General features: G+C 37.9%; 1 protein-coding gene across 3 annotated transcripts in view; it reads left to right on the top strand.

The window, feature by feature from the left end:
• The window catches only part of LOC137285101 (vitamin K-dependent gamma-carboxylase-like), an 81966-nt gene that overhangs the window by 15030 nt on the left and 39665 nt on the right, over window positions 1-27271 (top strand). For 2 of the 3 annotated variants that reach the window (XM_067817308.1, XM_067817309.1), the window contains exon 2: window positions 15414-15594. In XM_067817308.1, the coding sequence (XP_067673409.1) occupies window positions 15429-15594 (166 nt within the window). In that variant the 5' untranslated portion in view covers window positions 15414-15428. Of the gene's footprint in view, window positions 1-14908; window positions 14938-15413; window positions 15595-27271 lie in introns of those variants that run through there. The other variant, XM_067817307.1, reaches the window with a different exon arrangement.

Genomic DNA, 27271 nt, shown 5'->3' on the forward strand with positions numbered 1-27271 from the left:
AAACAGTGATTCTGTCCAGATCTGCTCTGATGACATCAGGTCATGTGATGATATGATGATGCTGTCCCACATTTAGTTAACATCGCCTTTAAGGTATGCGCGAAGTCATCTCCATAGTTCTTCTATCACTTCACTACTGAGATCACCTAAGTGTGAAGATCACCTTAGTGCTGAGATCACCTTGGTGCTGATATCCCTTTCATTGTAATGGCCGGAGTTGATACCACTTGTGAAGCAACTGAATGGATTATTCCTCTTTTTGTCAACAAATTGTAAAATGTGGGACAGAAAGTGTACATGCTTGAGAGTGTCTGACTGAGTTGGAATAAAGCATGCAAAAGAAGGGTATACAATGGCCGTTTGATACAGTTTTGGCACTACCATAATTGTATTTTGGACACGCTAGCTATGATTTTGTCAACAATTGCAGATTCTGGTTAGATCTAAGTTGGGAATGTATATATGGCAGCTTCTGGCTTGCAGTGTGTCTTGCTAAACTCTGGTGCTGTGTTAGACATAGCTGTACTGGCTGTAAAGGATTATGTAAAACATGTACAACTTTCAGATTCATAAAACCTGTTTATCGCTGGAAATCATTTTGGATTCCGAAGCAAATGACCTTTTTCATGTTTTTTTTATATTTGGTATAATGCAATGAATAAATATGCTTTTTATAAAGGCTAAAATTATTTAACATTTGTACTCAAAATGTTCATGTATACAGATTTGGCCTCAATAGCTATATGGCTGAAATGATGCTGAAGCGACGTAAATGTCAGCTCAACTCAAGAGGAGAGGTTGTGCTGAGATGACAATGTAGCGTTGCTGTTGGTCAAGATCTGGAGGTGAGGTCACCATGAGACGGTCCTCAGCTGTAAACTACACTAAGTACTCTGCACACACTTTGTGTTAGGGTGTCACTTGTGTCAGTTTGTATCAACTGGATGATATCCCACAAGCATGGAATCTCAAGGTGTGTCCCACCATAGTTTGAATGCTGCTTAAAGCAGAGTCAAATTGAACTCCCTCATAAAAAGTGCAAGACAACAACCACTGGAATGATGTCGCATCCTGGTTTGTTTGATAACAAAGGTGGCAAGTTTGTCTAACAGCAGAGGCACTGACTCATCAGACCAAAGACTGAGTTTCTGATCCTGGTGCGGCAGGAAGTTAGTTAGGAAGTCTGCTTAGGCAGAGTTGCATCCATGGGCATGACACAAACCAGGGATCATTTGAAACCTAGTTCAGTCGGATCGGGAACTTTCGGGTTTCATCAAAGTTGTATGAGACCTGCATTCCTTTGGGCTTCTTTCCCTCATAACGCTCACATGCCTTGATAAATTGTGAATATAGCTCAAAATGGTCTTAACCTAAACTCAATCATTCATAAAGATCAATTGACTCATTAGAGCGTCTTTGGTTACACCATCATGGAAAGTGCCACTGAAAATTATATAACACAATCCATGCTGACACTGCACAAGACGTAATGAACACGGTATGTGACATGATTGTGATGGCTGATGCCATCATGTAACTGGTGTTAACATACTCTCACAGCGGTGGCCCATCAAGACTGTCAATGCCCTATCACATTGTCTTTGATCACCAGATGAATGTCAGAACTGACAAACTGGCCAAACATCATTAGCACATGATTCAGTGTCGATGCGTTTGTCAGTCAATACCCTGTGTCATCTGACCCAAGAAAAAGGATATTGAGCCAGGTGATGAACTGTTATTGACCAGCGGTTACATCACACAAGATCAGAGGACTTGTATTAGAAGCTATTTTGTCGCCAAGTTTGATGGGAATTATTTGTGGTAATGTAGATTTAGCCTTGTAATTAGAGCGTCTTTGTTGTAAAAGCTAATGTAATTTGTATGCGATATTGACTGAATTGCTTGTTAAGAATGTGAATTGCTGGTTTTCTCGTGTTGTTTGGAAAATAGCCCTGAACTGGTAATAGGCAGCAGTGAGTGTATGGTTATGGGGGATTTACGTCTGCTAGATCACACGTCTGCTGTATTTTCTGTGTGTCTTTGGCAAACAGGACTGAAAGAGTGTTGGGAGATAACATGTACTTTACTGAGAGGATACAGAGGCAAGAGACCTTTCATTCTCTTTTCTCAAATGTTCTGAACTTTCATTAATTGTAACCCATATACCACAATATAACCCTTTACCACTTTCACGTCACCCAGTAGCTGAAAAAAACATCTTGATTTAAACACCTACCCACCATTAAACTTAAAGGTCACATGCAACCAAAAAATCAAACATAATTAAAACACATTTATCACTTATCACTTAATCATGACATATAATATACATTGCTGCTTTTAAAAAAACAAATAAACAAAATTATAAGCGTACAGTCGCCATTCAAAAGTGCAATATTTTGTACTTGGCCTTACGTCCCTCGAAACGAAGTCCTCGGGAGACCGAACCCAGTCATAGCGGGTGGATATGCACTCAAGTGTAACGACGGCTTCCGATTGGCTGTTCCATTTGCTGACATGCTGAGGGTTCATTGTGTGTACAGAAAGATGATCTGTTTGATGGGCATTTTAGAAGTATAGCCAGTCACAAGAAAGTAAGATTCTTTATGGATAACAACTTCTTTTTGTGTACTTGACACGTCGTTTCAGTCGTTTCAGTATGGATTCATATACTGTTGTCAAGCAAAATCATATACACGAAAAGAAGTCGTTATCCATGAAGAATGTATATAGAGATGTTGGGTTTAGAAAATACACGTTCTCTGAATTTGCGCTCGATCCAATAAAAAATCATGTCAGTAGAGATGGTAAACTACTGCGTGGCTGGAATCTGTCATTGGTCCAAGTACAAAGCAGGACTTGAAGCTGACAAGAGTTTGCACAAGCTTCCGTCAGATCCAGTCATCCGAAAAAAATGAATGTAGTTTGTTTGCAACCCACAGACATAAAAACATGTCATGTGTATCACACGTGCCTAATTACATAATGTGGCAGACACGGGACTCGGGTGCACGAGTCATACATCAACTTATTTTCTTTTTGTCGTATAGTCAGATAGGTGTTAAGTTCAAATTGCACGTGGTCAATGATTGAAGCTGTGTATTGCATGTTGTCTTTAGCAGACAGGCAGACAGACACATAGGTGTGAATAAACCAGACACTGAGCTTTCTCTGTGACAGAGACTGCTTACCACAATTAAGAAGTTGTTTTACGTAACGAGTAGATTATTTACTTGTTTGTGTACACAACCAAGACTAGACTACTGCTCACGGCCTCAGACGCTGGGCATGAATACTGTTTCAAGCTCCGCGAACCTATTCACCGCGCATGCGTTATGGATGCAGCGCAGCACAGTTGTTGAAACCAGTTTTCCCCCCAGCGCTGGGGGGAATTTAGTGAAACGTTTGAACTCCGATTTCGCGGGCTTTTTTTTCATCGCGTTTTTTTTTTCAATTTTATAGGTTGAATTGGCATTTTTTATGATTTGTTTCTGTAAGTGCACACCGAAAGGTACCAGAATCTGCAAAGTTGTATTTTACGTTGCATGTGACCTTTAAGCTCAATCACTATCTATTCTTAATCCTTAAAATTAGTTGTAAACATCTACTATTAATTCTGACCAATACATTAAATTCTGAACACAGCAATAAAACATGATAATCTTAAGTGAATTCTGAATGTGAGTGATATTCCTGAACACCTACGCAGATAAATTCTGAATACAGCAATAAAACACGATAATCTTAAGTGAATTCTGAACCTGAGTGATATTCCTGAACACCTACATTGGAAACATTGGAATAATGTCTTGATTAGCCAATCAAAATACGGCGAAATTGCTTGCACTTTATTTACTAGATGTAGCATACAGAGTGTTTTAGCACCATGTAGGAATGAATCTTTATATATGATGGCTTCTCTGTTGGGAGCACTTATTAAGAGTGAGGCAAGCATTACTATGAATAATTTATGTTCTTTTGAGACAATAAAACTCATTAAGTACTGCCTGACAGCCTGAGAGCATGAAATGGCACATGTCGGAAGAGTTTCTGTTGACAAGACAAATAGCCAATCAAAACAAGGCTAATGAATTTGAGAAAACTTCAAGATTGGTTTTGAAAATAATTGCATGTCTCGGTACTGTGTATCACTATCATGATTCTATGGCATATCAGAATGTGTTTGTTTATGTGAGGAAATGGTGATTGTAGCAAATGTCCCAGAAGAGCCTCACTCGTAAAATGTAGTTGTCATTAATCAAGCCTGTAAAATACAAAATCCTTGATCAACCCAGTCATGTTACCATTTGGATGTGTAAATGTTGAGATTATAGAACTAGTTTTCCCAAGGTTCCTTGTCCATCATACAGATCACTGAATGTTTGCTGTCCCTTGATGAAGGCCTCTCCTAAATATTTTCGTATTGGAACCATTCACACAGTAAATATTGCTATAAGTCTTTTATGAATGGGATGACTAAACCTGTCCTAACATTAGATAGATCCTTTGATCGTCATGACAGGATTATGATGACCTGAACACACAGGTTAATAATTTTCAATTAGGACTCCATAGTCGTCGCCATTCATTGAATGCAAGGCTAAGCAATATAACACAGCTATTACATTGTGTAACAAAATGCAATGGAATACTCATCGACAAGACTCATAAATTTGGAAAAGCTTGTGCATCCTTCAAAACTGTGCAAATTGTGATTAGACTAGGTTTAGAGAATCCTTAATATACTGGTCATGTTTTAGACAGGATATTATCAAGCTTCTCGTTGTTATGATTGAGAGGATGGGGAAGTCCCAAGATGAAAGGCTTAAAGATTTTTTCCCGGGGATTACAAGATGGTCTCCTTGTCAGACATTGTTTGGAGAGCATTAGATGTGGTGAAGTAGGTTTTGGCAAGGGGTTTTGAGGAATAGTGTGTGATGGAGAAGCATTAGTCAAACAGCTAGAACACCTTCAAGTCTCTTGGTCCCATTTTTATATTTTTGGGAAATAGCTTTCTGACCTTACTTTCTTAATGGGTTTTCCTTACATGTCAGTGTTAAAAACAGCTGAATTTATAATATTTTTATGTTTCACATGAGTTGACATATGGATATTTTTCACCCATTTCACGTACATTTTTTGCCTCGGTCTTATGCTTTGGTTTTATTGCATCATAGAGAAAGAAAATGGGTTCATTAGTACTGTTTAAACTTTATATCAGGAAGCAGTTTCTGCCTTTTTATGAACATTGCACCATGAAATACCCATTCCAGTATCTGGTTGTCATAGCTACAACTATGTTTGGAAGTGGCAACAGAAATGTGAATATCCATTTATAGTGACTGCTCCAGTGTCTGGCAGTGTGCTGTGCTGGTAATGTTCACCATGACATCCTGTCATTAGTGGCTAAAGATTGTGTGTGTGTGTGTGTGTGTGTGTGTGTGTGTGTGTGTCCTTCTGCCGTGATATTGTTGGAATTATGCTAAAAGTGGCATAAAACCAAACTCATAAATATCAATCAGATTATCATATGTTGTTACATTGGTCAGTTCTAATAGCTTCACTTTCAGAGAGAGACCACAAGTGACAGAGGTCTACAAGCACATGTATGGAGACTGATCTGGGAAAGTTTCCTAGCTGAATTGTACATATCTCTGCTGTGCGAAACTCACTAATGGTCCTCTTAGTGATTTTCAGCATCAGTCTAGGACTAAGCAGTTTGATGATCATAACAATTATGGCAATAATTTGTTCAGATTCCTGATAGTTAATTATGACTTCACTGCAGATAGAGAAAAATGGGACCCTGTTTGTTTTTAACAGCGAAAGCTACACTGATCTGATCTCTGGTATTTTCTCTGGGTCTACAGTAAATTACTGCTGCCTTGAGCCCAGTTGATTGTTTTAGCAAAACGATTTGTAGACTGTATGAAAAATATTATTATATACTTCTGATCTGTTTTTACAAGTTCAGGTGACTTTTGATCAGTGGGATTGATATTTCTTTATAGTAAAGTACAAATTCTAGTCCTTTGTTTGGCTGAGCAGTTGGGCAGCTAGCTGACTTTGTGTACTGCAATTAGGAGCCTGACTCAGAGGGTGCAGGTCTGATGGGACTTGACCGAAAAAAAGGTACTAGAATTTGTACTTTACTAAGAAAGTTTAATCCCAAATGTAACATATATTACATGTGACCTCTTCCTAAATGGCATTGTTGTAATCAATGGTGAAGGTGTGGTCCCAATTACGCACATGATCTTTTCAACTTTGGTATATGTCCATGTTGCTATAAACAAGATGTTGGACATCTGTGCATTATCCACTACAGCAGATTTCATGTGCTTGTAATTGCTACATTCAGTCAGTAAGACAGAGCTGTATAGACTCTTTGCTTAGAATTGGTCTCCAACACCCAAGCTTTTCTTTTTGTACACAGGATTGAGTGGTCAGACTCACTAAAAGTTGGTAATTATATGTAATTGTATCCCTATCGTGTGAACTGATGCTTGTAAAGTTTTTCACTTGATTGTCTGCTCCAGATTCAGTTCATTTATGGCTGGAATTGGCATTAGACAACAAACAGTAAGAAGAGATTAAAGACAAATGCTGAAGAGATTGCTTTCATGTGTGTTTGTACACATGCAATTGAACAGTAATTGACTTGTGTAAATATGCTGATTGTTTGAAGATGTCTTGATCGAGTTGTGTAAATGTGCTGATTATTTAAAGATGTCTTGATCAAAATAAAAAAGTAAAAATTTGCTTATCCTTTCAGAATGAAATATGATTAGTCCATTCCAAACACTGGCCACAGTCCCAGTACATGGGGCAGACACTTCTTCAGCAAAGAGTAATGAATTTCTTTCTGGTTAATTAAGTTGCCAAGGGCTCTGGCTTGAGGGCTGCAGGTGCACAGGGTGAGCTAAGTGATGTCACATTGGGTCTCTCTCCTTCATCTAAGCTACCCCCACTGATCAATACCTGTTGTTGCTTCAGAAGAGTAGATTGATCAGTGATTGCCGATTCATCAGATCTGTTGATCCAAGGAAATTTGAGCAAGTCCTGTTCATGCTGTGTGAAATTGAATCCACAGTTCGGGGTGTCCCTTGTATGCCAACAATGGCGTGTACGTCATTTGCTGTCAAATTATACATCTGATGCATGGCACTGGACGTGACCGTCTGCTTAATGGCTGTTATTTTGAGTCTGGCAATATTAGGGGCCATTTCTGGATACTGAGAGACATATTAGGTGATGTGCTGGTCACCTCGTCAATTTGTGTCCGCGGTGACCTGTCGGAAGATACCACGAGGGATTGCAACTGATTGGTTCTTAGGGATGCTCACAGACAATTGTTTATGGCATTAGAGTTGCCTGATCAGCAACAGGAACTGTGCCACCAGGAAAATTAGCTTGTGTTGAACATGTTTGACAACACTATTAGTGGACTTTAAAGCATGCGGATCAAATCAACTTAGTGTGTTATATGGCTGCACAACTTGATAAGCACAAGATGTGTGGTGTGTTTTGTGTTTTAAATGTACCTAGAGAACAATGTTTCTAATAGCAGTGTTCCTCATGTGTTGACTCTATTACAATCACAGTTTTGAAAGTGGTAAGAAGTTATAAGGAATGTTTGTTTCAAAGCCCCACAAAAAACTTTGTTCTGTTAACAGCATTATTCAATACTTCTGTGTATATGTCTATACTCCCTACAATTATCACACATTTGAGACAATATACTTGTATAATATTTGCCAACCAACTAGCTGATATCGACAGTATTTTATCATCCATGTCACGTGAAGCACAATGTTTTCCTTCAGTCGTGATCAGGAATACAGAAGTAGCAGTTTTCTGTCTGAGTGAGCAGGTAGCTGTGAATGGCTATTAATGGCAACGTTGATGACATTCACCTCACCAGTCAGCCCTTGAGTGTAATACAATAACCCAGGCATAAAAAAATCATCTGATCAATATATATCAGCAGTCATCTTCCCAGTGCATGAGGTGGAGTAGATACTGTCAATATACTGGATCTATGCCTACTTGGGGCCACGCCAGCTTCTCAACTAACGATTTTTTCATAACTCTGAGATACATTTATTCACTTTATACTTATATAAATATTGAATTAAGGCCAAATTGATAAAATAAAGAAAACATATGGTTTGTTCTGTCAGTACCTATGTATTTAAGAAAAAAATCAGTTTTAATGTCAGTGTGAGGAATGAATAAATATTATCTTGTTATCTTAGGGTTAAACTTAAACTCTCCCATTTCTGTCCTGCACATGTTTAATTAGCTAAGTGGATCCTTGTTGAGTTTTGTTAACTTTGAAAATAAAACCTTCAAGCTACCGTATTGATAGTATCTAAGTTAATACCGTTTCTCAGCAATCCTCTCTAGCAATATATTAATGGTCCAACCTCTTCATGATCCACAGGCTCAAAGATATACTAGGTTCAATCATGTCAGTTGATGAGAAGCAGAATGGGTTACAGCTAATCAATGGTAATGGTCGAGATCCTCCAGGGTTGACGAATGATTGGCACTCATGCTGCGTTGCGATCGACGCTTCCTGTATCAGTGAACATCATCACCTATGTCATGTAGACGATTAGGCTGCTGCTGCGAGAGGATAGTGTTAAGTACTTGCTTGTTGACGGCAATTTGACCACAAAGTGAGTATTTCTATAGACAGTGCTACATAATCATTTTCTGATATTTTTTCTACCATACATATTTGTTTTTCTCTCAGTATGCTCTCGTTCGATAGTGTGTGATTAGTCAGGTGGTTAGTTTGGGTCCGTCTCAAAATTAATTGAGCGATGAAGCATGATGGCCGAAGATTGGTTGATGAGGCATCAGGTCCTAAGAATAGGCTTCTGTTGATGGTTCATCAATGTGACAAAACTTGACATCTTACATGATTTACCTTGAAGTGAATATGTGGCTCATTGTGTCCAATTTCTGGATGGTGGCAGTCATTCAGATTGCCTTCAAATGCTGATCTCCATCAGTGGACTCTTGTCAAATATTTGGTGTATTCACTTGGGAAATAATGAGATTCATCCTTATGATGCCAACTGGTTGTTTCTTCTTAACTTGGGAGGTCTCAAAACATGTTGTCATGAATCCAAGGAAAACATCAAAGGAATACATATGTTCTCACCCAAAAAATCACCAATGAACCCATGAACATTCATATTGGAATTGATCTTCAGTAACCCGTGTAAGAGGGGTAACTGGATGGGGTGGTCAAGCTCGCTGACTGGGTTGACAAATGTCATCATATCTTGGTGTAGATTGATGTTCATGCTGTTGATCCTTGGATTGTCTGGTCCAGATCCGGTTATTTACAGACCACTGCCAGATAGCCTAATATTGCTGAGAGTGCTGTAAAACTAAATTCACTCACTCTAATTATTTGTAGGTGTTAGCTTCCTCATCTGAAGCATAATTAAGTGTGCCATCCTTAACATTAAGTATTGTTTACCATGTTATGATGAATGACCTGTACCAGTCTATCTATACCAGAATCGTCCTCTTGAGTACATCTCTCTGTAGACATCTTCCTCATTCATCTAGCCAAGGTGAACAGACTCTTGAGACAGCTGAGCCAAGTTTGGAAACAGTTTGACATTTATCAGTTATTTTCTGATTATTATTAATCATGTAATTGAGAAAATGTCTGTCTGGAATTACTGCTCTACAGAATACATGCTGTTAGTGTTATTCCAACCTGAGCAAAGCTGTACAGGTAATTATCGCTGTTGTCTTTATTGAATGTTGAAGGATCATATTTAATGTATTTCTTCAGAGGTACATTGTTTAAATTAGGTTGATGAATGTTTTTCTATGGTAAATGGAAAATCTTATAATGAGGATTCGTGAATGGTAGATGAATAACAAGCATTATTAATGTAAATTTACAGCTGAAACAAGCAGATGTATTTTGCTCCTGTCTACTTGCTGTATATTTGTATGAAATGGGTATAAGGAACTGCAGTTATGACAGTTAGTTGTATGTTGCAAGTGTTATGACTGAGTTTATGCTGTAGTTCTGGTGTACACAGAGAATTGTCAAGAATGACATAGCGAGTGAATTGTGTTTGTACTGATTTGAACATTTCTTGAGGTATTGATGGGGCATGTTATTTTTTTAGACTGAAGCCTATGTCATGCAGGTGTTTGACACTTACCACTATGCTGAACACTTTGATGGTAAATGTACCCATAATCATGATCAGGGCAAAATTATGAATACACTTCAGGATCATGGTGTGACTAAGGGAGGTAATTCTTCAGCATGTTCACAGATGAAGGAGGCACTTCATATGACTGAACTAGCAGTAGCCTCACTGTTTGCACAATAGAAATGTTGGTTTGGGTGAGATAAATGGCAATGAAAGTTTAGTTCTCTAAGAGGCTAGAGGTTGAAGTGTTCATTCATGACAAACAAGGGGTTCTTGAAGTTGGTCTGAGGCTTAATGTATCAGTGCGTGAAGATCATGCAGTATTCCAGGACATCAAGAATAAGCATTGCAACCACCTCTCAAAGTCTACACATTCTCTTTTCTCTGCCAACACAGATGCTCTCCACCTAAAACCCACTTACTTGCTGACTCATTCACTCACTCACTCACTCACTCACTCATCCATCAACCGAACATCCACCCCTTCAAAATGCTCCACTGACACCACCCACCCATCAACCCCTTCACTCACCCACAAAGCCAAAGTCCATGGAGTGATCACCTGAGTGGTAACGTTATACACCAATGTTACGTACTTCTTAGTAACATTTATTGCAACTGAGACTGTTACACTCACCAGGTCATCACTGGAAATGGGATTCTGCAAGCAGTCTGTACTTTGCTCTAGATGTACTATCTGCTCTTAATTGACAGTATGTTTTCACAAAACACACAGAACAACAACGTAAGCATCTCTTAACTGAATTGTTGACACATTTTGCATATATATATCAAGTCAATCATTTTTCAGTTGCCAATGATTGTTCACAGTCACTGATCACAGGACTAACAAATAGATACATTTGAGTATATGAACACAGAGTTTTGTGTATGGCAGGACATGCATGGTGGAAATTATCAAGATACATAATATTAATATAAATACTACACTGTGTTCACCTCTGCTTGTACACGTGTTGAAGTGAGAGTAGCACTGTCATAGGTCAGCTGGATTGTGGGTACAAAATGTCTCCCCTTCATGTCAATCATGGCATCTTGTGTCATGAATCTTTCATGCTGTGAAGAGGAACAGATGGTTTGTCTAGACACTGTAAGTAGGAGTTGGTATCAATTTGAGATGTTTTGTGTGATTAAAGTATTCATGAAGTGCTTGATTGAAATAATAACGCAGACAATGGGATTGGAATGACTTTGTAATCAATTGTCTAGCACTGCATACAGGATGAGACAGCCTTTTGCTATGGAGTTGGAGCCACTTCCAATACATGAGAAAAAAATGACCAATGTTTCAAATTCACTTTGCCCTGTATCAACAAATGTAATATCTTTCATTTGAAACGTGGCAAGGTAACTAATGATGGATCGGTCTGGTTGCAAGGGGGAGGAGTTATTGAGCATTTTGTGAAAGATCAGGTATACACCTATCTTGGAATGCAAGTTGAGACAAGCTTCAGAATGCCCAGATTCAAGATATACTTCGGGCTGAGTGTAAATCTCATTTAAAGAAAATCTGGAGGTCTGAGCTCAATGCAAAAAGGTTGTAGTCACATGACTTTTGTCTCACCGGGTACCCATTTTCTGATGGGTGAACAGAGGCAGTTGTGAACAAACTCACTTGCCTAAGGTGAGACCACATGTTTCATATGTGCTTCGTTATGGGGCAGGACCGACGTCCTAGAAACTCTCAGGAGTCAAACTGCCAAACAAAGCCACCCATCCAAGGACTGTCAAAGCTTGACTGTGCTTAACTTCAACTGATTTGTGACCTAAGCACTACATACAGGACCACTCGCCACCACTAAAGTGGTTCAAGTTAGGTGGACAGTTCATGGCATCATCGTACAATCATGCGCCTGATCAAGGTTAGTAAATATATTACTTCAATTTTGATACGTTCAATGATACACAACAGTCATAACAAGTCAGGTGAATGTTCAAATACAATGACATAGCCAATGATCTTTAGGAAAAGTTGAAGGGTGTATTGCCTTCCAGCTATCAAAGACATAATGCCAGCCATCTCTTGTGTGCATGACAGGTTGTAGGTGAAACACTTCAGTCTAGTTAATCAAATCAGCATCACAAGACAACACTGATACAACCACAACAAGACTGATTAAAGTGTCCCAGAAAATTCATGGTTAATGTTGAAAATAATCAGGTTTCTGTCTTGGATTGCGATCAGATATTTGCTCTCAAAGGATTTGACAAGGGAGCACCTTATATAATGAAAGCTGTTGAGACACTCCATTATGAATGAAATGTATTCTACATGGTATGATCTTTAATCCAACAATATGCGAGGGAGTGTTGGCTTGAGCAGTAGCTACCAAATCTTACCTGTGACTCACAGTTTTCATTCTGACTTGTTTGCTTGCATGAAAATGACCTTTCAATTTAAAATCAGTGAACTTTCAGAATGTGAAAATTTAATCTTTTACATATTATTTATGATGTGTAGACAGATCTGAAGGTATTCTTTGAAGTGAGAGGCTTTCTCCCTCCTTGTTTAGTAAGTGATGAAATTATTACATACTATGAACTGACTAGTGTATTTCTAATCAAAACTCATGAAGCACTAGACAAGGTTATATGCAAGGCCAGTTGTATGTTGAATCTGAACACCACTCACTGTAGAACATATCCTCAACAGACAATCTACAACCCAGACAAAGACGTTCTGAATCACAAGATATAGAAGAGACAAAAAGGTGTACATAAATTCATTGATGGATTCATCAATATCTGCCAGGTTCAAACTTGTTGACAAATGAGAAAATATTGAAGCAATCCACAAATACTACTCTCATCTGGTGGTGTAGAAGAACACAATGGTGAACCAGGCTGAGAGTCAGAACTTGAAAATACTCAGCTGGATTAAGTAGCAGTGTCTGCAGCACACATCGATCGGAAACTGACGAATTTCATTAAATGACAGTTTGTGAATGGAAATGTGCAAAGGTTATAGTTGTAGTGTGTCTGCAGTTCAGAAAAATAGATTAGACTTGTTTGAGCAAGAAATTGTGGAATTGGCTATATTTAGATTGTGTATGAAAACCTGACAGTGATTGAAGGAAGTGTTAATCTTGTCACTGAACATGCTTTATTGAATATGTGAATGTATTTTGGCTGGTGGAATTTGAGTGAAATTGTGTTCTCCAAATGAAACATGGTGGCAGTGTAATCCAATTATTTTGCACTGAATTTAATATTTATTTCACTCATTTCACACACACGCACACACTCACTCACTCACTCACCCACCCAACCACCCAACCACTCACCTATTCACTCACTCACTCACTCACTCACTCACTCACTCACTCACCCAAACCCAAACACTCAACTATTCAACTGTTACGGCAGTGTTACTTTGAAGAAATGTGCAAATAATTTGAACAAAAACAATGTTACAGCGATGTCACATCTTCAGTAGTGTCAACTTTTTTGGAAATAAGTAGCAGATAAGATGGAGCATTAGAAATTTAATCATCATGATGATCGTGATGATGATGATGATGATGATGATAATGCATCAATTATGAAAATTCAACTTTTACTTGCCATGGTTTGTGGTATACGCCACCAGTGGGACAGGATATGGTCACCAATTTGTGAGCACCTGGTATTATTTATTAGTCATATCAGTCCATACTCATGATAGGTTGGAATCACAACATACACTAAATATCCTGTTTCCTTGCTGTCCAGGAACCAACTAAGTATCATGGTCCTGTATTGTCTTGGAACCAACTACATATCATAGTCCTGTACTGTCCTGGAACCAACTAAATATCCTGGTTCCATGCTGTCCTAGAGCCAAGTAAATATCCTGGTTCCATGCTGTCCTAGAGCCAAGTAAATATCCTGGTTCCATGCGGTCCTAGAGCCAAGTAAATATCCTGGTCCCATGCTGTCCTAGAGTCAACGAAATATCCTGGTTCCATGTCCTAGAACCAACTAAATACCCTGGTTCCACGCTGTCCTAGAGCCAACTAAATATCCTGGTTCCATGCGGTCCTAGAGACAAGTAAATATCCTGGTCCCATGCCGTCCTAGAGCCAACTAAATATCCTGGTTCCACGCTGTCCTAAATCTGATCAATGTTGCTCTTTGTTCAAGTGCAGCAACTGATGTAGTAGATAATCCAAAATAACAATGCAGGAATCAAGTAGATAGACACTAAGTACATTGTTTTGATTGATTTTTTCATGATGTGGCTTTTATGGTCAAATAAACATGACATATACAATGCTTTAGCGAATACATTTAAGGTATGTGTTAGCAATTGATAACACTGTAGTGGCCAAGAAGTGTTGGGCTCTGGTGTATCCAGCAGAGCGATTACTCAAATTGAAATACATGTTTTCCAGTGAGTCCTGCTTGTCTATGGCCAGCATCCTAGTGGGAATTGTGTGAAAGCTATCTGCCTTTAGATTTATGGTCCTCTCATAGAACATTTTTTATCACTTTTGAGTGGCTTTTGAATGTTTCTAAGGTTATTCAGTCAACATGTTTAGTACTTCACGTTGTGTGTAAATAGGAACTAGGGAGGTAAAGCAGAAATTGCACAAGAGCTATTTCATTGTAATAGTTCCTTAACAGATGTTTGAACATTACGGTTCACAGAAGAATTCTGAATTTAGAACCAGTTTTTATTGTTGCTGTTGTACTTCTGAGAAGAAGTGTTATGTTCACTGAGGAAGTGGGAGATGTAATAAGTGTTGGTTTTGCAGAAGTGCCCTCCTGTTTGCATATTCATGATCTGGGGTGTTCCATGGAGTTTTGTTGATTTGTTGTTGAATGCTATAATCCAGCTGTTTAATATCTGTCAAAAAATCGAATCTGGACCAGACAATCCAGTGACTGATATCATGAGCATGGATCAATGTAATCATGATACAAGGATTTAAGTATCGTCCAAGTCTGTGAATCTGAACACCTGATGCTGATCATTATTGCTACAATTCATTGCAAGACATTACTGTATTCATATATACCAAATGCAGTAATGTTGGCCTTACGACTCTACATTAATGATTCTGCCCTTTCAAAACAAGTTCATCATATAGGTAAAGACTACCTTGTAGCAAGAATTGCATGAACCTTGATGAACTCAAAAAAAGTGTCTGCTAGAAATATTTGCATTATGTGCATGACTGTAATTATCACATCTGTTCTCTCCTGCAGAGTCTCCAAGCAACTATGGCCAAGAAGAAGCCACAGCCACAACCTGTGGCCAATACAAGAGATTGTTTCCGGGAGGTGTTTGGCTTCTCGGTGGCAGACCTGTCTTCGCCGTCTGCTGCAGTCCGTCTGCTGTGTCGGCCATCTGACCCAGCGTGTCTCGGGGTTACTCGTTTCCTGTTTGGTAAGTATTGATGAGGATGCTGAAGGTTGTCATTAGTTGGATGAAGATAATGTCAGCAAAGACCAAACACAGTAGGTCCGTTGGGAAATGTCACATCGGATGGAATGTGAATAGTTAACTCTACAAAGACTTGACATATGACTGATCCATAGAAACAAGGTTGTAACACTAGTAGGTGGGTTTTGTGGGCACACTGCAAATAGATTTACAGGAAGTAGATAAGCCAACTTCTCATTTCTGTGAAATGATAAGGTGTTCAAGACAACTATAGTTGTATGTTGAAATACCCGTCACTCAGGCCAATGGGATCAGTGATCAGAGTTGATGTCCATGTCAGGGTTTGATTTCCCTCAAGGACACCGTGTGGAGTGTGTCAACAGACTCCCACTTCAAATCATCAGCCTGAGAAGTCCTTTCCATTTACTGAAGGCATACTGCTGTTGACCTGTACGAAAGCCTTCAGGAATGCATGGAGGCATGGGAACAGTCATATCTACTGCTGAATTTGAGTTGGCCATGGAACATCTTGCTATTCAGTTGTCTTATGTATTCAGCATCAGATGGTGGCTCTGAAATACAGACAAGAACTTGTTCTTTACCTCAGTTTTCAAAAACTTATTGTCTAGATTTGGATATGAGCCTTTAGGACAATCCTCATTATTTGAGATGAGGGGCACTGGGGTAGCCTAGTGATTGAACCAATTTCAGAATTTGATTCTACATGGGTACAGTGTGTGAGTCCCATTTCTGGTGTACCCCACTGTGATACTGCTGGAATATTGCTTAATGGTGCATAAAACTAAACTCACTCACTCACTCACTTAAGAGATTTCATTATTTCTGCCTTTATACTCATAAAATTATTAACAACATTAGATGGAAAAGTTATTCTTTTCCAAATCTGGAAAAGTTGAGTGAGATATATTCAAGAAATTCAAGTATAAGCTTATCTGAAGTTTCCCTATGAAAATACATAAACCATTATCCAACCAAGCTGCATGCAAGACTCAAAAACTGTCACATGCTCCGACACAAACAGTATAAAAATCAATATCAACTTTTATTTTCTAGATGTTGAAAAAACTTTTCAATTTGGATCTGAATTTGATCAGTTGTTCAGCTGATTTATTTGCATCCTGTTTCTTCCAACCTCTTTTTCATGTGATGTTCTGAAGTCTTGAAATAGACGTGTGCCTCTCAACAATAGCCATGTATGGGCAGTCAAGCAACATCTTTCATCACAAGCTTCGCCGATTTAATCTCATATCTAACATATTCAGATTTTGTGATGGATAAAGCCGATGGTTTTTGTCCATGCAGCCTCATTCCAGTTGCCCATCCGAGCTGATGCAATGCATGGCAAGGGTGGTATTCATTTCGTGTTGCGATCAACATGATCACCATGATATTCAAGCAAATATTCCCCTGATTACATACTACCAATACAAGATGCAGATGAATACCAGCAGGGCAGATAACATCGGCATGATTCTCTCCTCGATACATCATGTCATGAAATATTAAACTTCTTTCAAAGTTACCCTGATGACTGTTTGCCAAACCATTCAGCACAATTCATCTTCAGACTACATATTCACTGTAATAAGGCTCATTAGAACAATTTGAATTTATGTTGTGTTTATATTAATATGACATTGTTGACTTTAGGAAATGTCATGGGGCTTCTAGTGAGGGGACAGCAGTAGTTCTCATATTTCTATTACTTCGAATCTTTGTCTTAGCGAAGCTCTGCATTGCCAATTTTTTTTAATCCATGTAATATTACATTCCATATTTCATTTATTACATGCTTGGCATTTACGAATTTAGTGCAAGCCATCAGTCTAGCATATATTCTTTGTAATACTGACATGGTGGTAACACATCTTACCAGATGCAGATTCGTCTGTCATAAAACATGAACAAAGAGAACATTTACTAGAGACATCTTTATTAAATGTCAATATACTAGTATCCTGGTATTAGAAACCAGACATGGAATAAAAGGCCAGCTTCTGCATGGATAAAGCATTTGGTCTGGCATCAATTTGAGTACATAGTGTTGCAGTCCCTATGGTTAATAGAGGAAATACAGTAGTTCATTCTCTTCCCACAGAGGTTACTTGTCATATCTTCCTACGAACCTCTGTTCTAATATGGCCATATTTCGCGGTTCTCATAAAATGCCCTAGCGGCAAAAAATGGCAGTAGATTTAGCTCCCTTTTTTCTGTCCAATCAGAACAGGTGTTGCATCAACTTAGATTCAACTTGACAAATGGAAGCAATGTGGAGAAACGAAAATGACATGACTGAGTTCTGTCTAGAAGAAACATTTGAGTATCACGCTCGGGAAGAGGTTCTAGTTTTCACGATGCATCCGGAAATTACCGAGATCTTGCGAACGATCCCTTTTGAAACAAGATCGCTGATTGCACTACTAAATCTGATTGCCTCCAATCACGAGTCTTGAATACTCGCACCAAGAAAGGGTCGTATTAGAACAGAGGTTACGTAGGAAGATGTGACAAGTAACCACAGTGGGAAGAGAATGACAGTAGTTGTGATAATTTTTTTAACTGTTCATGTGGATGAAGAATTCATTGGGATGCAGTTTAAAAGAGCACCACATTGAAAGTTGGATTGGGTGATAGGGCTTGGTGATTTGGTTGACTGATACAAAACATCTCAACAACATGGCAATCTCTATCAACTACTGATGTGTCCAGCTCAAAGTTTGTTATTAAACTGCTGCCTTAGAATGTCTGGACTATTCCTTACTGAGACACAACATAGACAACAAAGCATCAGGTATACTGGCTTGCTAAAAAGATATGTTAATAAAAAATTACAGATTTATTTAGTGCATCTTATCCCAATATTCTTTGCTCATGATCGTTTTTGAAGAAAATGATCTTCATATAATATGGAGCTATGTTCAGTAAATTCCATCCAAAGGAATCAAGGAATGTCACGGCATATGAGTTTGCGAGTTGATATTTACACTGCTGGTAGGAGTATTTCTTATATGCTCTGGTGGCAATTGACACAAGAGATGAGCTTCACATGCATTTTACAAATCAATTCTTTGATGTAACAATACAAAGGCAGGCTGTTCCACTGCCCCACATACATCAGGAGACACAAAAACATCTTGTACGTGGTTGATAAATCAAACATTTGACAAGTCAGTGCAAGGGCATTCTACCCTTCCAAACTGCAGCATGTGCTGTACTCGTGTAAAGATTCCACAGCTCGGTATGATGAGCCAAAGCAGGCTGTCCCATCACCCCACATCTAGTGTATGTGTTACGACTGTAGAAAGATTGAGTCACAACAGGACACTCGCTTATTGCTGAACAGTTGTCTCATGTTATTATACTGACATTTATCATCAGAACTAGCACCTCCACAAGCACTAAATTGGTTCCACTGGTGGCTTGTACAACAGACTGAGTACTCTAAGGCAACAGACCTTTACTGTTTAGGCGCTAGATTTGTTAAACTCTCTGAACACAAAGATAGTCGTAAGTGCCATACATTAACATTAACTTATCACTCTCTTAGCACAAAGGGAGGCTTGAAAATCTAGGCCTTGTATTAGGTACAGTTATCATCTGTTTGTAGGTGTGTATGCATAGAAATCTTCATGAATGTAAATACAAATGGACAGTTTGGGGGATAAACATTACCACAAACATATCTTCTAATGTTAATTTCAGTTACAGCAATTTTGATTCACAATCTTCACATATTTTCGTTCCTTCAATATAGGTGATAAATAAATGCAATGTCATTAAATAGATGCCACACAACATTGGCATTGTCTGTCTGCTTGTTTAGGAACTCAACAGGCACAATAGCTGTCGTTGTTGCTTGTGGAGTGTTAGGTGTATAAATTATACAATCTGTACCATGCTGGATTATCCTCTTTAACAGCCAACTTCCTTTTGTGTAATAGAAATGCTTAATATGTATGTTCTTGGTTGAGGAAGAATCTGTAGAATGAGAATGATACAGGTAAATTTTTTTTAATGTTTTGTGGCAGTCGTGTTGATGGCATTTCCAAAATTGACACATTATTGCTAAGAATAATGTCCAATGTGATTCCCAACTGTTTCAGCAACTGACATGCTTTTGAATGTGTTTGTGACAGCTGCCTCTGATAGGGCAGGATACAGTCACTCTATATGAATACTTTATGTCATCACCAATTAATAATGCTGTATCAGCACATTCTCAAGCTACAAATCATGCACTCAGCATGACATTTTGAACACTTTTGTTTTGATAATTGAATTTTTTTTTCTCCTTTGTTGACCTGGTTTCTGTAAGACAGAGTAGAGTTCTATATGGTAATGCCCTGTAAATTTTATATATACTGAGGGGAAAAAAATAACCTGATCACATGAAAGTGTTCCCGTATTTGTTTCCAGGTTTCTTCAAAAGGTATTCAGTGGACAGCTTGTGAAGACACCTTGGGGGAAAAAATAAAGGATCCTAGATCCTAGTCCTTTTTTTGTCACACCTGTGATGGGATCTGGGTTGAATACCCAAAGCGTGTGTTTCAATAAAGTTCTGTTAAAGGAATATGTGTGGAAAGAGAAAAGTGTATAAAACACTATTGCATTGTACATTATGGTGACTGTACTGCGTTTTATATTTTTTATGACAGTATAAGACCCTGATTCAAATTCAAGGAAATGACATGCCACCTTTCAGAACTATTGTGTCACTTTATACAGCATACTGTTATAACTATTTCATTTTGAAAAATTGGACAGAGAACATGTGTGATTCATTTGAAACTGGGAATATGGCAGATATTCAATAACATTTAGGACACGCTCACAAGACAACGTTGAATAATTGATTTCAACTCTTTTGTTTTTTTCAGTTGTACATTGACAGACGCCAGTAGTCAGTAAATATCCGACATATTTTTTGGATAACAACTTCTTTTATTCTTTATTCAACATTTTGGAACAAATTCTTGCTCCTTCATCAGGTGGAGAGGCAGGAATTAACTCTGAAATTAGCTCATCCATCACCTGACGTAGAAGCAAGGATTAGCTCTGTAATGTCGAATAAAGAATTTTAAAAAGTTATCTATAACAATATGTTAGTCCAACTTCAAAATACTTTCAAGAACTACAATAGTCAGTAGCTTCAGCTGCTTGATGAACATAATAACAGCTGTACTTACACATCTCATTAAGAAATTAACTTCTTATGCTCTTGATTTAACAGCTTCTTTTATCCATCTTAATATTATCCTACTCATTTGTTCATAGTAACACTGGTAACCTAACATTCCCTCACAGATAAGCTATAGTAGTTACAAAGAATCAAGTGTTTCTAAACTTCTTTGAGTAGTATTTTGGCCCTATGCATGATTGAATTTAACCAAATCTAAGTACACAAGTAGTTAGAAACAATCAAGCTTTCCTAGACAGTTTTGAGTAGTATACTAACATTATCTATTATTGAATTTAGGCAAATGTATTAGTACGCAAGTAGTTACAAAGAATCAAGTGTTCATATACTTCTTTAAGTAGTATATTAACTCTATACATGATTGAAGGCAAATGTAAGTACACAAGTAGAAGCAGGATAAAAAAACCTGTAAGTTGAAGTGTTAAGTGTATTGATGTCAAGTTATGATTGTGATATGAGCTTTCACATATTGTTTCCACAGATCTGTCATTTATCACATGCACTGTTTTTTTCATTGGCCAACTCGTAACAGGATACATCTGCAGAGACTTTCAGAATCCTGCAGTATATTTTTGCCAATTTTGCAAATTTGATTATATTGTGGTCTTTTTTCTGCAAATATGTGATGAAGGAAAAAACTTGATTGCCTCCCTAAAGAGTCAACCTCATGGGACACAGCACTCACATGTCCTTGATGCTAAATTTTTCAGATTATCCATTACACATTACCACTGTTTGATTTATCATTTTGTGTGCAGTAAATGGTTTGTAAATAATGATGTCTTTGCCTCGTGGCAACAATGAGTTCCTGAAGTCATTAATTTGTCATCAAGAATTTGTAAATCATGTCATTATATGTTCTGTAAGGTTTCTTTTGTAAAGCAGAACCACGAGAGTCTGTTTGTGTTGTAATTACCATGTAAATGTCACTATGTGTGTTCAGCTAACCTGGACCAAAATTCTCAGGAATGAATTTGAATGAGCCATGTTGAGTGAGTCATGCTGCATACTCTAGTAACTCTACATGCACTCATGTAGCTTTCTTAGGCACAGTAAAACACAGGTGCTTGTCAATTCATGTGACAGCAAACTTAATGTCACTGGCTAACTGAATATGTGACAGAGATAACATGCAGGTGCTTGTCAATTCACGTGACAGTAAACTAATAGTCATTGTCTTAGTGAATATTTCACAGAGATAACATGCAGGTACTTGGCAATTCATGTTACAGCAAAATCAATGTCATTGGCTTATTGAATGTGTGACAGATAACATGCTGGTGCTTGTCAATTCATGTCTCATGTGACAGCAAACTTGTTATTGGCTTATTGAATATGTGACTCAGATAACATGATAACTTGTCAGTATGGAAGAGGATTATGTGGCTATAGTTGATAGTTTGGATTGATGAAGCGAATACATTTTGAAACAAGGATGCCAGACACATTTAGGAACATGGCTCTCTCCGCATGGGATTAATTTTTTTGTTTCAAAAGCTGCTTGCCACAGGGCAAGTGACATCAAGAGAGTAACTTGCCCTGACTTTATGGCACGATCTTTGATGTTTTTGTTTACTGGACTATTTATCAAAGAGTGATAAATTTCAAAGAACGGTAACTCTACTTTATTAGTAATGCAAAATTTAACAGCTACGCTACGAGCAGATATGAATTGAAGTTTATTTGCGGTTTGAAACCATAAGTGGAAATTATCTAGTAGTCCACGGACTAGTAAGATGCCATTATCCGAGTGCCCAAAATGAAAAATGACTTCTCCCAGGCGTTGGGCAATGGGATATTTTAACCTCTGCTCTGTGGGAAGTCTTACCTTAATGAATAAATCATGGTGAGATGCATGCATGTAGCAGTCAGATATTTCTGTGATTTTAAAAAGCCTTTCATTTCAAAATAATTATTTATAACACGTACCATGGAAAAAACATTCATCAATTTAAGTCTGTGCTGTGATGCTATTTAACCTGTCAGCTGTATTGAAAATCCTATTCTGATTTGATATGAGTTAAAGAGCGTACTGTGTGCATTGATCCCTTCCCAGTCAGTGGGCACAGTAGTCGTTAGATTTTGAACATGTGAAGATAGCGTTAGCATCTGCAGTAACCCATATGGTAGGCAGATGTCATTGTATCCCATTTGAGTAGATTGATGTTCATGCTGTTGATCACTGGATCATCTGGTTCAGACTTGATTATTTACAGACCCCTGCCATATATTTAGAATATTGTTGAGAGCAGTGTGAAATACGAAACCAAACTAAACCATTAAGCTTTTGTTCCTTGCATATAAACAACTGCACAAGATCAATTATTGATTAAATGAAAAGCATGTTTTAGAATTTACATGTCAGAATAATCACTGGACATTGTGCAGAGCTCCTATTGTAGCATGTCAGATTCTAAGGATCTGTCAAATCTGCCACTCTACACTGACAGGTAGGCAGCCATCTTGCAAATATGCCAAAAGCTGTTTGTCTCAAACTTGAATTGTCCCTGAAACATAAGCGACAGCAGTGTTTAAAAAATTAACTGCATTTCAGTTGTCATCAGCTTCCAGTTTCTCCAACATTAAATCTGCTTTAATGGCATTCTCAACTGCAGCAAAAGGACTGATTATGGTGTAAATTATTGAAGAAGCAAAATCACCGGGGAATCCCTGTGTGAAATGTCAGAAATGAAGAAAATTTGGTTCAGTTCAAACTCCATGTACTTCTTGTAAAAACACTAATGTGTTTAACAACATGATGCCAAAATATGCAGGACACTAATTCTGTCATGATGCAGGGTAATCGTCTCCAAGGACTGGTTGAACTTTAAGATGTGTACAGAAGTGACATGGGCTTTTACACTTGAATGTTTTAAGGATACAATAGTTTCTGTTTTGACTTTCCATTTATGGAATATGATTTGAAAACTTTTGAACATCTAAGTGAATGTTATGGGGATGGACAATTTTGTTACATAAAGGCCAACATCCCTTAGCTGAAGAGTCTTGTCAGTTTTAGAAACCAGATGATATTCTGAACAATATTCACTGAAACTTCATAAAAATTTTTGAATGATTAACCATAGTGTTACATTCCATCATTACATGTCTTTAGAGTATAATTGAAATGTATTTGATCATTTATAAACATTATACCTGAAAAAACAAGTTATCGTTATGTGTTGTAAGGACGTGATTATATGATTGTGCCTTCTTTACGTTAAAATGCCACAGTGAAAGAAGTATTAAACTTTGAATTTATAGCATCATTGCATCATGTTGATGATGAAGTTCATAGTAATATGAAGAGGTAAAAAAGTAATGTTTGTTGTTTAACAATGCTCTGCAATACTGCAGCTGCATGTCAAAAGTTTGTAAATATTTTAGTCTAAAGCAGATGATCTAGTGATTGATAATGTGAGAGATATCTACATGCGCTGAAGCATTTATCCCATCCCCGACAATGCTGACTGTTTGTCTTATAACCAGAACAGTTTGCTGATGAATATTTGAAAATGGTTGTGTGTGTTGAAATAGTTCTGGAACTATAAGTTGCTGGAATCTGTCATACCTAACTTCTCAAACTCACTCAGCCACAGCATGTCTAATTTGAGCAGATCCACAATTTAGTATAAATTGGTTAATTTGTAATTTACCATTCTTAAGCAATCTGTCTTCAAAGGAGCTTAAATCTTTGTCAGATAAATACTGTGATCAAGATTGAAGCACGATACTCAAGGAGAAATTGACAAATGGTAATATGTGTACAACAATATGGCAGTTGTTTCCATTGTAATGTGTCTGCTTTGTAATGTAGGAAGATAGCATCAAACTGTGTTTAGTGCTCACATCAAACCGTCGGAACCTTCAGGCAGTTAGTGGGACGGATCACTTTATTAGATAATTGTCTAATGTTTTCAGACAGACATAACTTTCTCGAGCATTATCTACTGACCCGAGATTAATTTGGAGATACTGTGCTACAAGCAACCAAATTAGTTGTGCTTGGAATACTGATTACACAACGCGTTCCTCACCGCTGTAACCTTCATGTCCATGCTTATTACGGCATTTGTTCACTTGATGGAAATGGTCCTACGGCCCAATCAGTATGGCTTTACGAAAAGCATTCTTCCGCTGTTGCCTGAAATGTTTTGCGTTTTAAACGAAGGCATCTTGCAAGGTTAAGGGACAAAAAGGTTTAATTAGGGAATGTAATTGTATGATGTACAGTCCTGTTGTTAAATGAAGGTTTGATTGTATCACCATCAAAGGAACAGCTCCGGTATGATGCTTCACCCATCCTTCAGTGCTCACCTAATGTGCTCATTTGAGGAACTGTTCCCTTTTAAAACAATTACACGTTTTTGATGTTTGAGGATTTGGTCTTATGAACCTGTTTATGATGCAAAGAAAAATCTTAAGGTTGTTAGTTAAATTGATTTTCTTATAAGGATGAATTATTTCCTCTGCTAAATTCGATATTTGTCTATTAGTCATGTTTACATAATTTTGTAAAGTTGAAGTAATTTCTCTGGAGAAGGAGTTTTGTGGGCTGGAAGGACTTGAGTAAATAGGTTCAGCTTGTTTTGATGGTTCAATTCAGTTTGGAGTAGTTGCTCAAATGCTTCCATGAGCCAAATTCAGCAGATATCAAGTCGTCTTGACATTTTTCAAAGGTTCAGTGCTTGGAACATATTATTTTTGTTGTGCGTGCGTGCGTGAGTGCTAGCGTGCGTGAGTGCTAGCGTGCATGAGTGCTAGCGTGCGTGAGTGCTAGCGTGCTAGCGTGCGTGCGTGCGTTCGTGCGTGCGTTCGTGTGACTAGCAAAGTTGGGGGATATAACATTATATAGTCTGTCTATCAGTATGTTCGTACATACAAATTGGAATATCTTAAAAATTGTTGACTAGATTCTTTTCGTATTGGGTATCTAGGTTCATCGTTGTGAAAGAAAGGTCCCAATCAGGTTTGATGACCTTGGCCTTCATTTCCAGGTCACAAGGGGACTTTAATGTTTTACACTTGTCAACAAAATTACTCACGAATCAGTCACTGGATTTCTTCATATTCAACACCAAGCATTATCTACAGAAGGTGCAGGGCCTAGTCGATTTTGGTGACCATCACATGATTTTCAAGGTCACTGCAACACTTTGAAGATTTCACCGTGTTAAGCTGCTTGTGAAAATTGTCAGCGGGATACCTCAAGAACCATTCACTGGTTCTTCATATCTGACACTAAGTTTCATCTAGGGAAGGTGCAAGGTCTAGTCAGTTTTGGTGACCTTCACGTGATGTTCAAGGTCGTGGTGACACTTGGAAGATTTCAGTAAGATATTTCAAGAACAGCTCACTTTGGTAGACTTTCAAGACTTCTCCATTTTCCAATAAGCAATATCTTTTTTACTGCTTTTGCATATTTCATACACTAAGACATTCACATCAAGGTCAAAGTGAGACTTTGTGTGTTTGAACAACTACAGAGCAAGATATCAAGAGAGAGGTTGACTGATCATGTTCCTGTTGACATTTAACTTCATCTTAAATTATGACCTTCACTTTCATTGCTTTTTAAGTTTGATTTGACAGTTTGTGATGGCAGATAATGTCACCCTAATGACAATGCTTGTTAATAATTATGTCTGGTGCAAATAGTGGTCGATATGTCATCAACCAAGTCACTGAGCCAGATCAGCTGATATGTTAAAGTCACCTGACTTCCCTACACAGAGCTCCAAGTGACCAGCCCTGTAACTTTTCTATAGGCAGCTGCCAATTGTTATGACTTGCCTCATCTTTACAAGATTACAAAATGCCTTTTGTCAGTTTTAATGAGACTTTACATGCATTTAAACCTCAAAGATATAATGTACTTCGATTGAGAAGATATCCTAAAAGATGAAACACAGTTTCAATTTGCATTTTTGTTTACATCATTTGTGCACCCGTAGAAGACATAACATGAGAGTCGCTTTGATGTATTGTCATCCACCTCACTGCTGCAGATGTAGTAGAACACCTGTTTCGCTAGGCAAAACAGTATGACAGTGCATCAAAAATCTTTCATTTGTCCAGTGTCTTCAGATTTGAGAGTTAACAAGATGATTTTATGTATTACCAGCCATGTAGCCAGCTGGCAAGAAGCCACAATAATTTTATCTAATTTGCCAAAATATTCTTCAGATTGTACAATTTAATATTTGTAATTCAAGTAGGGCTAGGGACAGGAAGTCCTTTAGAAGTGCATTTTGATTTAGGTTTTTCAAACAACCAGTAGTTGTCTGCATGCTTACTTGTCATGTTGTATATCAATCTAGTCATTCAGACCACCACAAATTACACTGAGACTGCACTATTGACATAAAGATGTCACGTATTACACTGAAACTTCATTTGTTACGTGTACTTCACTAACAAGAGACTTTACTAATGAAACAGAGACTTATCTAAATATACCCG

Source organism: Haliotis asinina, chromosome 5 (genome assembly GCF_037392515.1).
Source record: "Haliotis asinina isolate JCU_RB_2024 chromosome 5, JCU_Hal_asi_v2, whole genome shotgun sequence".
Classification (NCBI taxonomy): Eukaryota; Metazoa; Mollusca; class Gastropoda; order Lepetellida; family Haliotidae; genus Haliotis; species Haliotis asinina.